This window comes from Rana temporaria, chromosome 1 (genome assembly GCF_905171775.1).
Source record: "Rana temporaria chromosome 1, aRanTem1.1, whole genome shotgun sequence".
Lineage (NCBI taxonomy): Eukaryota > Metazoa > Chordata > Amphibia > Anura > Ranidae > Rana > Rana temporaria.
In genome coordinates, this window is record NC_053489.1 from 257,429,907 (window position 1) to 257,447,065 (window position 17,159).

At 39.8% G+C, this 17,159-nt stretch overlaps 1 protein-coding gene across 2 annotated transcripts in view; it reads left to right on the forward strand.

Moving 5' to 3' along the window:
• Positions 1 to 16,489, forward strand: part of IRF9 (interferon regulatory factor 9) — a 44,257-nt gene extending 27,768 nt beyond the window's left edge. For both annotated transcript variants that reach the window (XM_040354662.1, XM_040354656.1), the window contains 7 exons: positions 3,275 to 3,455; positions 5,729 to 5,841; positions 6,264 to 6,417; positions 11,175 to 11,219; positions 14,921 to 15,280; positions 15,613 to 15,728; positions 15,929 to 16,489. In XM_040354662.1, coding sequence (XP_040210596.1) covers positions 3,275 to 3,455; positions 5,729 to 5,841; positions 6,264 to 6,417; positions 11,175 to 11,219; positions 14,921 to 15,280; positions 15,613 to 15,728; positions 15,929 to 16,075 — 1,116 coding nt within the window. In that variant the 3' untranslated portion in view covers positions 16,076 to 16,489. The remainder of the gene's footprint in view (positions 1 to 3,274; positions 3,456 to 5,728; positions 5,842 to 6,263; positions 6,418 to 11,174; positions 11,220 to 14,920; positions 15,281 to 15,612; positions 15,729 to 15,928) is intronic.
• The last annotated feature ends 670 nt before the right edge of the window (positions 16,490 to 17,159 follow it).

Sequence of the window (17,159 nt, forward strand, 5' to 3'; positions counted from 1 at the left end):
TTAAGTATCTAGGAATAAAACTTGCCAACACAATACAGAAGATGTATAAAATAAACTATATTCCCCTATTAAATGTGATCAAGAGCGAACTAAAAAGAACGATCAATAAACCCATATCATGGATCGGACGTATAAACATGTTGAAGATGGTAGTAGTCCCTAAAATCCTCTATAAATTTTTATTAGTCCCAATTGCTCTCCCTCAGCAATTTCTGAGAATCCTTAACACCCTGTTACTAAATTACGTCTGGAAAAATAAAAAGCATAGAATATCCCTCTCCATAATAAAACAGGGCAAGCCACTCGGCGGTCTGGCTGTACCGGATATCAAAAGTTATTACAAGGCAGCTGTCTTATCGCGTGCGGTAGAGTGGGCTCGGGACAGGACAGATAAAAGGTGGGTGCAAATTGAGAAAGCGCTGACAAATAATCACTTGAATAACATTATCTGGATCCCAGCACAACACAGAGTATTAAATCACAAAATTCACGATATAACACGGGACACTTTAAGAATGTGGGACAGGACGCAGGCACAATTAGAAGGTAAATTTAATTCCCCTTTAATTAATCTAAAAGACAATCCTTATTTCCCACCCGGGGAAAAAAAAATAGGAGGGAACTGGATTAGGAGAGACACAGTGCACTTAGGGGATATTATTAAAAATGGCGAGATAATGACCTATGAAGATTTGAAGGCCAAAACGGACTATTGGAATCTGGATAGGTGGCATTATCACCAGTTGACTCACTTTGTGCGGCACCTCCCCCGCCCACTACGGACGGAGGCGGAGCTGACTTCACTCGAAAAAATTTGTAAATCTAAGAATTCTAAGGGCACAATCACTAAATTGTATGGGTTATTGGCTAAGTTAGGAACTCAGGGTGAAGCACCCTTTATAGATAAATGGGAAAGAGAATTAGGGGTCACGAGGGGGACTAACACTGTTCAGAGGATCACACAATTATCCCACTCATCTGCAATAGATATACGAACTGCCGAAGCAAATTATAAGTGCCTCTCAGGATGGTATATTACCCCGGACAAAGCAAATAAATTTAAAGCAGGTCAGACCGCAAACTGCTGGAGGGGCTGCCCAGAAAGAGGTACGATGGCCCATTTATGGTGGCTATGTCCTAAGATCCAAACGTATTGGGACATAATACTGAGCCAAATAAAGACTATCACGGGAGAGGAGATTAAGAAAGACCCGTGGGTCGTCCTCTTTCACGGCAGCCAAGAGGGCATAAAAAAATACAAGCAGTCTCTACTCCCCCACCTTTTAAATGCAGCCAAGAGACTAATACCCAAGAAGTGGCAGGAGATGGAAAGCCCACATATCTGGAGTTGGATAGATGCGGTGGAGGAAACGTATAGATTAGAGGAGTTAAAGGATAGGTATTTAGAGAAAAATAGTGAACATAGGGAGAAATGGGGTAAATGGAAGGAATATAAAAAAACATGGAGCTATGCAGAAAGAGTCAGGGTCTGATTGATACTAGATATATGTAAGGGTCTTGCAAATACTGCCATCCCACCCTTCGTTACTTTTAAGAGCGATACATAGGTCTCGTGCCCTCTTTGGCCCTTTTTCTAATTGTATTATTCCTTTCCCTAGTATATCCCCAGCCGAATAGTTGAGGCCAAGTCCTCTTCCTTTCTTGGATTGCTTTCTTTTTTCTTTTTCTATGAGACGGTCGGGTGATCCCTGGGAGCCATGAGGGGGAGGGAGGGAAGGGCGCAATTAAAAAAAAAAAAAAAAAAAAAAAAAAAAAAAAATACATATACAAGTGTCTTCTTGATATAGGACAATTTAGTCTCGACCAGCCAATATGGGACGTAGGGGGAAAAACAGAGGGGTCATGACCTGGACGCCCATACAGGCGGTTGGTATCTATATTGATATGTACACCAATTTATATATATTAAAAAAAAAAAAAAAACAAGAGAGTAAGACAATGCACAGAATATATACCACATATGATGCAAACTTCAGATAGAGACGTAAGAAGCATCAAATCATGAGCGGGTCTCTAGAATTCGGTAAAAAGCTGAGGTGGTATAAAAAAAAAAAAAAAAAAAGAAATGCTGCCTGGAAATTTTATTCCATATGGCAGCCCTGGCTGGAGACCCCTGGGTTAGCACCCCCGCGTCTGATATTGACTAGGCTGCTGCAGGTATAAAAAGCATTTTTATTCAGATTCTACTCTGGGTGCATGATGCATAGGTAATGCACTCTAGGCACATGTCTTCTGTTTACAATGGGAATTGGTCCAAAACCGTAGATGGACTGTGGGGAATATTGTTTGAGACCCGTTGGCGTTCTGTTTGACTGTGTTGGGATGGTGGGGTCGCACCTGCCCTCCCAGCGCTGCTTATCTTATTAAAAAAAAAATTCTCTTCCTTTTTCTGGTAAGCTGTGTCATGGTAATACTTTTGGTGCCACTGTTTTATTTTCTCACAATGCACATATTTCACTGATATTACAAATAATGCTCTTTTTTGCTGTGAACTGTAACCTGTGTTTTTTTTTTTTTTTTCTTTGGCACAATAAAACATTTTCCTGATTTAAAAAAAAAAAGCTTCAGTAGCTCACGTTTGTCAAGTCGCTACTTGGCATTTGGTTTCCCCTTTACAACATTTTATCAGGTGGATGTTAGAGCCCCAAAGGATTCTACCTTTGGTTGCAGTGTTTTTTATGATGCTATGTGAGGTTCTTTCTTGTTTGGTTTTTGGGGCCTGTTGGTTTGTTGCTCTGTTGCCTTCCATTCTTGTTCAAAGCTTTGGGATATACCTGTTCATTTACTAAAACTTGCTAAAAGGATTACTAAAACTGCTCTGTGTCCTGTGATGTACAGTACCACAAAGAAAAAGGGATTTTTTGCTTACCTGTTAAATCCAGTACATCACGGGACAAAGATCCCCCCCCCCCCCCCCAATGTGTTGTGATTAATAGATTGCTACAAAACTAAAGCCCTTCCTACAATAGAGGGGTTATGCCTAGAAGGGGACTTCCTGTCTTTTTTTGCCAGTGTCCAATCACCTGTAGGTGGCGCATAACCCTGTTCGTAAGAATTGCTAAAGCTGCTCTGTGTCCTGGGATGTACTCCAAGAAATAGATTTTACAGGTGAGGTAAGAAAAAAAAAAAAGCTTTCCAGTAGGACACAGGCAGCCAAAAAAAACACTGTCCCTCTCTATTTAAAAAAGTTTTAGATTTATCTATACACTTATGCTTAATTAGTCTTTTTTTTATTTATTAATAACTTGTATAGGCATGGGCTCAGTACAAGAACAAATACCAAAATGGAGATAAAATGGATGCAGCTACATGGAAGACCAGACTTCGTTGCGCACTGAATAAAAGCCCAGAATTCCAAGAGGTCCCACAGAGGTCCCAGCTGGATATAGCTGAACCATACAAAGTGTATAGAATTGTTCCACCAGATGAGCAAGGTAAGAACTTGCTGTCTTTGTTCCATTGGGGAGATTTCCCTCACAGACTTGCTTCATGCTTTTATTTTCTACAGTGTCAACTTCTTATGTTCCCTTGAAAAATCTACTAAAGACCTGTGTGAGTCTTAATTTCTCCCTTGTCGATCCTCAAAATAAATATATTTAGGAATGCAATGAGTAAGGAGAAAACAGTAAGTTCATCTCACTGAAATAACATAGTAGTCACCTGGACAGGAAGTTTCATTTTTAATTCTGCCTTGGGCTAGAGTTCAGTTTAAAGCTTTAAGTGAACCCCACATCACATACCTTTGCTCCACACACATGCTTCTACTCTCAGCTGCCAGGATAAGAAAATGTATCCTGGCAGCTGAGAGTAACATACACAAAGCTATGGATCCTCCCCATGTGTTGGTGATTGGCTCAGTGCTGTCACATGTTCCTTCATACTTGGAAGAATTTAGTATTTTCACTCAACAGAGCAACTGAAAAGCAAAGGAAAGGGCTGAGTATGTGCTGCAAGAGTTAAGACACCTGTAAAGGAAAAGTAACAGCTTGCTTTAAACACACTTTTTTGCATATGGGATCCGCAGTCATGTTAAAGCAAATAATTTTTTTTAGATCGATTGATCAGCATGAAAAATAGAAAATGTTTTACCTTGTAGTGGGAAAAATATTCCGTACTGAATTCAGAGCAATTCTTAGTTTGCCATATACTGTATTTTCTGGTGTATAAGACTACTCTTTTACACTTAAAAAAACTGGCCAAAAAGCAGGGGTTGTCTTATATGCCGGGTCAGCTGCTCGCATGCCTGCTGGATGTGCAGTAATACTGTATGTAGCTTCGGCTACATACATTATATACCACTTAGTCAATCCCGGTGAGCGATGTATTCAAATGAATACAGAGCCTGCTCGGATTGGAGTAACAACCTCTGCCAATCTGAGCAGGCTACATACAGTAGCCTGCTCAGATTGGCTATGAGAGTCAGAGAGGCATGGGCTGATGATGTTACAGCCTCTGCCAATCCAAGCAGTCTTTGTATTCATTAAAAGAATACATTGTTTGCCGTGATTGGCTCCAGCAAGAATGAAGAAGGATATGGCTCCAGAAGGAAGAAATATGAAGTGTCGGAAGCCTGAGAAGGGGGGTCGTCTTATACGGTAAGTACAAGCAAAACATCTTAAAAAACTGTAAAATTAGGTGGTCGTCTTATACGCCCGGTCGCCTTATACCCCGGCAAATACGGTAAATGTTTTTTATGCATCTAGATCAGGGGTCTTCAAACTTTTCATTTCGAGGACCACATTGTATATTTTACACATTTTTTTTTTTTTTCTTAAATCTGCAGCAGCGGAATAGAATAAAATGTATGAGGCTACCAGCACATTTGTGTCACATCACAACCCCCCCCCCCCCCACACACACACACATTTGTGTGCACATCAGCATTTCCCTGCACATTTGAGTCACCCTCAGAGCCATCGCATGTTGCCATTACAGCCATCAAACCCCCCACAACTGTAACTCCAGTGCCATAACCACCCCCCACACACACACAACTGTGCCTCCTTCAGTACAATTAAACAACCCACAACTCTGCCCCCTTCAGAGCCATCACCCCCAACACAACTCTGCACCCCCTCCTCCCCCATCAACACCAATCTATCCATCCCTCACATTTTGTTTTTTCCCCATCAGCCTCTCCATATTTTACCACTGTACAGTGTGCCTTAAGTGCAGACCTTCTGCTCCTCCCGGTCTCGGGTGCCACCCTGTAGTTACACAGACATGCTGTATGCAAAATTTCTGCGCTAAAGGACACCAATGTAAACAGCGGGGTGGGAGGTACAGCCGGTCTGCACTGAAATACCTGATTGGTTGCGGTCGGGCGTGGCTGCAGGACCTGCGCTGCATACTGCTGGGGTGGGAGTGAGTATGCATCACAACCTGATAACATTTTGGCAGAGAGACTGTCCCTGCAGCGAGTCTAAGGACTCCGGTAAATACATCCTAGCGGGCCTGATTTGGCCCGCAGGCTGTACATTGAAGACTCTTGATCTAGATCACAACTTTTCTGTACAGATGAAAGTTCCTTTGCAAATTGTCATCTCTAAATAATGCAATGGAGGAGAGACTAAATTAAGGTGGTTAGCTGCACTTAAGTCAAGTAGTTTCTAAGATCCTAGGATCAAGAGCACATTACATCTAGAGGACTATGAATTTCCAGCACTGCAGACAGCTTTGTCATATTTGTAATTTACTCTTACTTCAGAAAACCCCTCAACAGAAAAACTGTCACGGAAGAGGAAGAGTTCTGCAGATTCAAAGGCCAAATCATGTGATGAAGTTGACCATGTAGATATGAAGCCTAAAGAGATAAAACTGGTAAGATTAAAGTTTGACTCTAGCGAAAATGTTGTATCTTCCCTTGCGATAGAGTGGGGAAAAGGTAAAAATTCTGACATAGTTGGGGAAATGTTTCTTCACTTTCTGTCCATGTGATATCTATACATGATGGGGGATTATCAGTTGGACAAAAGGTACTCGCAGCAATACATTATAATCTGAATTTGGAACCTTTTCTCACGCTACTAAAAATGTGTGTGTACGTCCCTGTTGGAAAGGTTTTGCGTCACCGTTGTCCTGACATGAAGTGAAGATAAATCTCTCCAATAGGGAAACTGTTGTAGTATAAAACCTAGTGACGCTCTAACCCTTCTCCATGCTATCCATACTGAAATAAAGCAAGTTAACGCTTTATTACATTTTTTTCTTGTGTCTGATTTTTTTTATTCTGTGTATTCCAGGAGCTATTCCAGATTGAGACACTGGAGGCAACCGGCTGTGCCTCTGCTGATTCTGGAAATGGAAGCGACACCAGCAATCCTGATACACCCCCTATAAATCAGCATATCCCTAAGTGCGAGCCATGCCAGCCTGAACTCCACAACACTACCCAGAGTGAGTGATAAGATTTAAACATACTTTGATATGTTGATACTATGAGACATTTCGGGCTCATTCATGTGGCTGCAAAGCTCCATACAGCGTGAAGAGCTATTTTTTATCCTTTTGTAAAGGCATGTAGCTGCATGCAGGGATATAAATTAATGTATATGAATTGGCTAAACAGACTCACCAGCATAGCTGCATTTGACAGGTATGCAGGTACAGGTGCAGGCCCCCAAAGAAGACCCTATGTGGCAAGGCTTACACCCACCCCGGTGTTTCTATCAAACTGGGCTTTGTTTGTGAGTCTGTATAGTCGATGTGTATCCATTCACTTATATGAGTTGCCTGCATGCAGCTACACACTAGTACAAACAGATAAATGGCATTTCATACTGTATGGGGCTCTGGGCATATGTGTGTGATCCCAAAACATGCCACCAACTTTTTTTCTTTTTTAATTTAGCCTTATTTATGATATATTGTTCTGTCACTAGGGAGTTTGTATGTTTACAAATATTATGGAAATTCATAACTACCAGTATGCTTGGCCAGTCACTTCTTGGCAAGTAAAAAGCAAAAAATCGAATGTGGCTGTAGATAACCCAAAGACTTTTCAGAAGCTTTTGCACCTGAACACTCACACAGCCCTTTTCTCTTGAGAGCTTTCTATCTTTCCTTTCTGCAAACATTTAGTCTGCTCTTGAGAATAGGAACTCGGCTACAGAGGAGGAGAAGTAAATCCTCAATAGACAAGTATATCTAGTAACTGTAAACAGCTGTGTTCAGATAATGACTATCCCCAGGGCCCCTTTTTAAAGGTCAAGGAAAAGTAGAAGGAGATATTACACTTAGCAGCATGTTATCGTTTTGAGCACATTTGAAAATAAAAGTGCTATTTGGCTGTTATGTACAACTTTTATAAAATCTGCTGGTCTCTCCCTGGTGCACAAGTATTCTGTTTTCTATAAATGTTTGATAAAAAAAAAAATGCAGCGGAAGAACACATACCATGGCAGTTAGTTGGGTAGTACTAGAAACAAATCAATTGGGCAAAATAAAAGTTGAGTAGGTAATATTTTACTAACATACAGTGTTTTGTTTAAAGCAGAACTTTACCCATAACAGTTTGATATCAATTAATGTTCTTTAACAAAAGAACATACATTCCACAATAATAATTATGCTATCAAAACTAAAGTTTGCTGTAAATTGCCCTCCAGGATTCTTCCCGTTTCTTCTTGCTGGAGGCCACCATTTTGTTGAAGCCCAAGCAGTCACTTCATTATTGGAAACGCTCCACTTCTCCTTGCTCTCAAATATTATATATGTAACTTTTTTAATTAAAATGTGTAAGTTTCCAGCCTTGCTTGTATGCCCTGGTTCAGATAGAAAGGAAGGTTGAAGAAACTACTTGTATCAGGGAGATAAGATGAGACACTCTCCTTGTAAGTTTAACTCTTTTGTGTCTTCTTGACACCGAAGTTTGTCCTGTCACCGCTACTGTTTTTGTTTTCTCACTCCCTAATCTGGGTTCCCTCCTCCCAGTCTATCCTTCCCATTGCTTTCTTTCCCCTTCAGCAACAACAAATCTTAAAGCAGTCAGGTGATTGGCCTCTACGCTCTGATTTTAGGCATACTTCCGAGATTCAAGAGCAGCGGAACATGTGCAGAGCAGGATGAAACAGTGAATTTCTGGATTTTTAACAGTGTAGGCACTTATATTTAATGTGATCTATCAGGACTTAATTTTCTGATTAAATTCTCACTTTAACATGTAATATCAAAATATGTACAAACATGAAAAACCTCACATCCAGGGAGACAAATAGTAAATAGCTGTGCTGGCTAACTGCACAGTTTTTAAATGCCATATGTATTTATTAGAGAATGTGTTTTGGGAGCTGGCATTATAAATCCATTAGATTTAGATTTGTGCACACATTTTAGAGAAGCTATTCCACCTGTCTCTGTAGTGTAAAAAGCAAAAAGGACATAAAAGACAAGAAAATATATTATTATATGCCACTTTAATGATATAAGAGACTGTATATGTCTCTTATGGCATAAAAGTTTCTCCCTACATATTGACACTGACACTGAGCAGATCAATGTACAGTCTCTTTAGTGAATTTCAATAGTGAACAATAGGAGTTTTACATGCACATGAAAAAATTGAAAATTGGCATGGAAGCAAATGGTTAAAATAATGCCTGCTGTATTCCAAATGAGTACCAAAACTGGGATGAGTAAATTGAGAGAAAACGTATCTAGAGGTTACCTCGTTTTCTTCCAGTGTGCAGCGGCACAAGAGAGACTAGACTTCCACACTATAGGTTTCCATACTAGCTAAAATAGTAATAATAATTCTCCCTAATCTTACATGCTGGAAACATTTGGCCGTTTTCATCTAATCTCCTTGCCATGTTCAACCATATTAGTCTTAGGCCGCGTACACACGGTCGGTCCAAATCGATGAAAACGGCCTTAAGTCCAGTTTCATCGGTCAAAACCGACTGTGTGTAAGGCCCATCGGTCCGTTGTCCTTCGGTCCAAAATTTTAAAACATGCTTTAAAATCAAACCGATGGACCGCTGCCCGATCAGTCTAAACTGATGGTTAGTACAGAAAGCATCGGTTCAAAACCCGCGCATGCTCAGAATCAAGTCGACGCATGCTTGTAAGAATTGAACTTCGTTTTTTTTCAGCAAGTCGTGTGTTTTACGTCACCGTGTTCTGACCCGATCGGTTTTTGGAACGATGGTGTGTACGCACATCAGGCCACTTCAGCGGTGAACGGATGGAAATGGCCTGTCGGACCATTCTCATCGGTTTGGAACGACCGTGTGTACGCGGCCTTAGAGTATGAACTGGAATGACTGTAAAATGCTGTTTTGTCTTGCCTACTTGCGTATGAACTGGAATGCATTCTTGTGAAAGGTCAGACAGTTTTAGGAATTTAAAAAAAGGAGCACTGCTTGGTAATTGTATGTCAGCAGGTGCATGAGATGTCTTATCTTAGTTATTTTATGCTTCCGATCTATCATAGTCTTCCAGCTGTTCGTAAGTGATCAGGAACAGTGTTTTTTCTCTCTTTTAATATGAACATCATCAAAGTCAGCATTGTTCATATTACTTCCCACGGTCTAATTCTAAACTGCTGTCTAATCACTTCTGGTGTGACATTAGCACTACCTATAGCTCCCACTGTGTCCTCTGTGCAACATGAAAGTGACATTACATATCCTAGCCATATAGAGGATAACTGATTTTCTCTTTAGTAAGAAAATATCAAAAAAGTTGCTCCTTTGTGTGCTTTTTAGGTCTATTGGAGTTTAACAAGGCCATTTGAGAGCACATTTGTTTGTAAAGCACTGGGATCATGGTGGTTTAAAAAAAGTGAGAAATATTACAGTCTTACTGGAAGCAAGACAATGTCACAAATTAGTTTCTGGGAGCATGGCAGTCTCACATGGTAGTCTCTGGGAGCATTGCAGTCTCACTTAGTCTCTGAGAGCATGATTATGGGAGTCTCACATAGTTTATGGGAGTGTGGCAGCCTCACATAGCGACCCAAAAGCCCTGTATTGTGTGCTGCTCAGACTCACTAAAAGGGGTACTGATCATTGATATCCACCACTAGGAGTGTTGGTTGGGAGGGAGCCCATGTTGGCTCCCAAGATCGTTTAGTATGAAGGAAGGTGTTCATGTGACCACACATCCGTGTCATCCCAAAGTACAATGGTAAGTGGCAACCTCAGCCTGGACTCCGGCCAAGCCACACCCCCAATGTGTTTCACTCTGACCCTTGGAGCTTAGTCATACTCATGGGGATTAACTAAGCTCCAAGGGGTGGAGCGCAACACATGGATGGCTTGGCCTGGCCAGAGTCCAGGCTGTGTTTGCCACTTACCATTGTACTTCAGGATGACATGGATGTGTGGTCACAAAGATACCTTCCTTTATAATGAGCCACACATAGCAGTCTTAGAGAGCATGGCAGTCTCACGTAGTTGTCTCTGGGAACATGATAGTTTTCCATACTAGTCTCTGAGATTATGACAGTCTCACATAGTAGTCTCTGGGGGCATGGCAGTCTCACCTAGTAATTCTTCAGGGCATTGCAGCCCCACATAGTAATTCTTTGGAGCATAGCAGCCCCACATAGTAATTCTTGAGACCACAGTTTCACATAGTAGTAGTTACTGGGAGTGTGGCAATCTCATATAAAGCCTCTGGGAACCTTGCAGTCTCACTTAGTACTATAATAGTATGTGAGGGCATGGCAGTCTCCCATAATAGCCTCTGGAAACATGGCAGCCTCACATATCAGTCTGTGAAAGCATGGTAGTCTTAAATAGTAGTCTAGAAACATGGTAGTCCCTGACAGCATGACATTCTCACATAGTATTTTCTGAGAGAGCAAAGCAGTCTTTTTTGTCAGGTTTGAACCGTGACCTTTTTATCCAAGATGAGTTAAAGCTTTTGGATTGTAAGTCAGGTATATTTTGATGCTTTAACATTGCTTTAGAACATGGGTGCTCAACCTGTGGCCCTCCAGCTGTTGCGGACCTACAAGTCCCATCATGCCTCTGCCTTCGGGAGTCATGCTTGTAACTGTCAGCGGCTTCCAATGCCTCATGGAAATTGTAGTTTCGCAACAGCTGGTGTGCCACAGGTTGAGCACCCATGCTTTAGAATATGGGCTGAGGGACGCAACAATACATTTTACTTTATTTCAATAATATTTGTCTCTCACTCTTTTACAGATTTTCTAGTACCATTGTCGCCCCCTCCACACTGCACACATAAAGGTATTGTACTTTGAACTAAAACATTTTATGAAGTACAGTGATTAGTTATACTATTTTTGCTGGGTTTGAACACATGCCACTAGTTGTCCATGTCTGCCAATTTGATTTCAGCTTTATTGGAAGATGATTACATAGATTGTGGAGAGAAATTAGAAGATATAGACATACAAGCAATGATCATTTAGGATTGCATTAAAGTAGTCCAGTGCACAATGCCTTCAGCCAACTACTATAAACAAGCAGGTTATACTTTTCCTTATCAGTATAGTAATATTTCGATTTTTCACAGCTACAGTCCAGTTTCTTTGGGTTAAGGTGGCCATAGATGGATCAAAATTTAGCCTCTTCAGCAGGGACCAGACAAATTTTGATCCATGTGGTTGATTTACTAAAGGCAAATAGACTATGTACTTTGCAAGTGCAGTTGCACTCTGCAATGGCATTTGTTACAGAGTTTAGTAAATGAGGAAAAGCTCTGTTGACTTCCATCTTCCAGTCATGTGCAAGCAAAAATTCTTTTTTTTTTTTCTTGCGTGTAATTGTGTAATCTTTTTGCAAAGTGAGGCTTTACTCCATTTACTAAGCTCTGGAGCAAATGCCCTTGCAGAGTGCAACTGCACTCGCAAAGTATGCAGTCTATTTGCCTTTACTTATTTAACCCCCATGCATAGTCACTGCAGTTGAACAGAAAGCGATCTACCAATCAACTTCTTTTCATCCGCCTTGTCGGGTACAGTGGTTGCAGCATTGATCTGTGTATTGTGACTGTTTTCAAATAGTATAATTTGGCTCGCAGTAATATAGTATTATATTAGTTCTCAAAATGTCTATGTATTTATTGGATAGTATAATTTAGACAACATTGGAGCCCATGTGAGGCAGTTCAAGAAACAATTCATGGCTATCTATAAGTGTAAATAAAAAAAACCTCACCAGGGTCATTACAGGTAGTACTAGATAGAGCATGTGTAATTCTTACATTACACTGATACATTTCTTACAGCTACCTACCTCCAGAGCTCCACTTTAAGGAATAGCCATCAGCAGTGGCAGCAGGAACGCCTCTTGTAGTCTTGCTAATGCATTTAAAGAGGAACTGAACTCTGGAAGTTGTGACACAAAAATGCAGACAAAAGGCAAAGGACTAGTCCTGGGTAGTGCCTGAAGCTGATATTTCTTCATCAGGGCCTGTTCACACCATCTCATTGCAGTACTGTGTGCACACTTTACTGTGATATGCAGAAATGCATGTGTAAATAGTTTGTGCAAGGTGCAATGTAGTCGTATTCTTTTTTTTTTTTTTTTTTTTTTTTTTTTTTAATGTAATCTTTATTTCATTATTATTGAGAAAAATCACGCACAAAATAAAAAAAGTAGCAATAATACACAGACATACACAAACTACAGTCTTTAGATGGATCAATAGTACATATATTCCAGATTCATTGAAAGGAGAAAAGGGGGGGGGGGGTCAGAAACAATAAAACATATTGGTCTTGTTCTAGACTACATTTAAAAACCCATAATCATTTCTTATTATAAAACATATCCATGTTGCCCACTTAGCCTGGAACTTCTCAAATCTATTCTTTCAGATTTGCACCCATTTCTCAGCCTCCATAATATCATTGACTTGTTTTATACAATGTTCTATAGAAGGCATCTGTGATCTTTTCCTATAAACTGGTATTAGCCCCTTAGCGGCATCTAACAAATGAGGAAAGAAACTCTTCTTATAGGATCCTATAGAACTTTGAGTCATGAAAAAAGCACTGTCCAGGGTCAGTGGGGCGGTAGTAATTTCAGATATCAATTTCCCGATTTCGACCCAATATGGCCTGATCTTGGGACAATCCCACCAAATATGAACATGGGAGCTGTGTAGGCCACACAGGTCTCTTGTATTCTAGTACAAATAGAGAAGGTACCAACCTCCGTATATTACATTTCTGTTAAGGAATGCTCAAACTCTGTATTCCATTCCCTGAAATACCTTGGAGACCTGATTCAGAATTTAATAGGAAATAAAGAACGATCCTCTATCAATAGACCGCTTAAAGCTGAATTCCAACTTTCTTTTCACTGGAATGGAATGATCAATCCCAGCATAGATCATACTAGGCATAGTTTGCAGATCCCCTGATATTCTTGGTTTAGTTGTGGCTTTGTATCATGTGATTCTGTATATCCTGATGATAGACTCTGTTCCTGCAGCAGCTAGATTCTTTAACACTCCCCTCTTTCAGACTCTCCAAATTATATAACTTCCTTCACAACTCTGATGGTGGGTGGGATGAAATACATCCTAATTAGCATTCAGCCCCGACCAGTCACACCTACAGGAAGAGTCCAAACCTCCCAAGTCCCACTTCACAGATCACCACATTATTCAAGAAGGAAATACTTTCATACAGACACATACATAGTCTGTTCTGAAAGCTAGCTGCTGTTGGGCAGGATTGAATGGATTACAATAAAATCCTGCCCAGTTAAATATCCTGACCAGTGTAAACAGGGAGAGTCCCACCCCTCAGATTCCACCCTCCCAGAGACCTGCTCTCTGTGATCTGATTAATTTACATATGAAGGAAACACCTTCTTCATAATCTCCCATCCTCTGTAGTCTTGCAGTCTGTCATTATTCTTTGGCATGCTTCAAGACAGAAATGACACAGGAGGAGGTAGGACACCATTGTTTACCTTTTCAGCTTCATTCAAAAGTCGCAAAATTTTATTTTGTTTATCTCTATGCACCGCAGCGCTTCACAACACCCTGCACTGTGTCAAAATGCAGCATCTCCTATTCTTTTGCAGCACACACCAAACTGTGTTAGGACTGCACTGCGCAAGACTTGCCTAGCACAGCCCTGTGCATATGGTGTGAATGGGCCCTTAATGTCAGTGAGACCACAGTATTGAAAGAATATAGAAGAATACTTTTCTCCTTCCAGTCTTTTTTCCCACTGACTTGTTAATGTTTTTTTTTGTTAGAGCTAGCTCAGGAGAGTTAAAGGAAAGGTAACTAATTGGTTTACACAAGCAAAAACCAAACCATATTACAAAAAAAGTAAAATATTCTGTTATATTAATCGGTTTTATCTTATAATTTAATAAATATTTGTCATTTATTTAATACAGGCATTCATATAGTACCCACAAATATACACTGTACAACCACATTATAATATATGTATTATACTTGAGGTGATTGTAGCTGTATTAGTGCAATTGTGACAGAGAACATTGAGTACTGTCCGTGATACTTTTTTTATTTGCACTAACATATCATTTTTCATATTTACCCTTAACCATTATACTACAGTTTTATGACCCCCTCTGTGACTATCATCCCCCATCCAGTCTATAGCTTTCCCTCTGTCTTATCTCACTTGCTGATAGCTTTATTACCATTGCCATACACATTGATTTGTATGTGTTTGTTTTTCTTTTTCCTTTCCCTCAGAGATTTTAAAATGTTTTGTTTTGTTTTAACATTTCACCTTCTGCTAAAACTTTTGTGAATCAGTACTGCTTGGACCTTGAAGAAGGGGACAAACCCCCGAAAGCTCGTCCATGAAAAATGATATGTTAGTGCAAATAAAAAAAGTATCACGGACAGTACTCAATTTTCTCTATTTCTTTATTGTTTTCAGTCGTGTTTTGGTCAATTTTGGTGTCATAACATTTTCTTTTTGTTTCAGACATGCAGATCACATTATTATACAGTGGTGTAGAGGTATCGCAATCCTTGATGCGGAGTGGAGAATGTAAATTGTCCGCTAAAGCTCCTACTCAATGCTTGATGATGGAGCATGTTCTTTTTCCTTTACCATCTGAACCAATGGATAAAGAAACACAAAAAAAGACAGGGGATCTTCTGAAGTTCCTTGAAGCTGGAGTTATGTTAGCCAGCAATACAAATGGAATCTTTGCACAAAGACAAAAATTCTGTAAAGGGCGCATTTACTGGACCGGCCCATGTACAGACAGTCAAGAAAAAATCAATAAACTGGAAAGAGATAAATATGTTCAATTATTTGACACACAGAAATTCCTGAATGGTAAGTTTAAGTAGGTTGGTCATGTTGTAGTTTTACCTCTAGAAATGTTTTCTTTAAACAGCAGTCATTTGATTAATTATATCCTTTAACAGGTTTACTATTTAAAAAATGAGGCAAGGTCGTAAATGTATTGAGAATGCACTATTGTATGAGCATAAAATACTGTACAGTTTTTGACTGCTGTATTAGTAATTGGTAAAAATACTGAGCTGTAGCAAAAAAGTCAAGTGTTTCCATAATTTGAAGTAAATGTCAGATTTTATGTTCTGCCTATATAGAAATGCTGGTAGTTTTTAATTTTACTAATGTGCATTATTGGTATTTTTGTGTAGAACTGGCATTATACAGAACTACGGGTGGAAACCCGCCAGATTATCATGTTACCTTATGTTTTGGAGAAGAATTTTCAGACAGGGACCCTACTGAAGATAAACTGATCACAGCAAAGGTGAAGAGTCTTAATAAATGAAAAAATGCATATATTTATATATAGTATGTTAGGCACTGTAAGTTCAAAGTAAGGTGTGAATCTATGAATGCTCCAAATGAACATCCAGACAGGTTTTCGATAGTATTCACCTTACAGTAAGATGCAATATAATGTTGGTATTAAAAATAGTTCTAGTCATTTTCTGCTTTTTCATATAGATTGAGCAAGTTATGGCCTCTGAGTTGTTACAACAAGTGGAAGATCTCCGTGCATCTCGCAGTCAAGACCCAGATCTGGAGGAGCCCTCTTCCCCGTATCTTATTCAGCTTATGCCTGTGGATACATCAGACAGCACATTTTCTTGAGGTTGTACCCATATACTCAACAAACAAGGACCATTCTAAATATTGTTTGGCAGGGGTGGCCAAGGTTTTGTTTTTACTATAGTTTCTTTAGGTTCCTAAAATTAGCTATCACAATTTTAAATATATACCAGTAGTTTTGTATTTAGCATTTTGTATTAACGTTTAACTACAAAATGTTTAAGAAATGAATACGCCTTTAGAATTTAATATGGGGACCCTTTTACTGTCTGCTGCACTTTTTCCTCATGCACTCTTTTTATATGTGAAATAGATCATACAGATGTGCACGAATATCTCATTAGTGAATGCATATAGCCATTGAACCACATTTGAAAAGGGGTTAATCTTCTAAAGGTACTGCTCTACAAATTGTGTCTTTCCTTGATGTGATAAAGATCCGAGCATCCCAACATATATAGGGTTGGTGCTTGGCAGTTGTTTTTTTGACTAGGCAATAATAAATAGATCTTTCTGTTTGGTAGCAAGCCATTCGAACCAGCTTTAATGTTCTCTCACATTCAGATGTTAGCGTGGCACTTTCCTTTTCTCCATAGAAAAGTGAATATCTCCCTGACACTGCATTTAGAGAATTTTCAAAAATCTGTATCAAGTAGGGTGGCTTGCTCTTTGCTCAGTTGCTGATGGGTTGTTGCCAGCAACATGATCTGTAGTATGGCATCACCTTAAAGTGTATGTCAGGGTGAAATAGAAAAATACAAGCATATGCAGTATATCTCTACACTACATGTACATTTCCCCATGTTTTTTTCCTTTGAAAGCCCTGCAAGTACAAAAACATACCAGTTGATCTGCAATTTCCCTGTTATGGTTTGACAGCACAGTACTTTTTCTGGGGTTAAATCGCAAGAAATGGTATCAGCACTGCCCAGTTTTCTTTTGCTACAACGAAATCCCTCTCACTTTCCTCCTTTCCATTGGCAAAGTTCGGTATTGAACAGTGGCAATGGCAGCAGTCGGTGTCACACGCATCAGTGCAGTGGCACCCACAGATAGAATGTAACCGTAGCAAGGGGTTGTTGGCTTTTATTACAGTGGCAGGGATGTGCATGGCTGGGGCAGTGGT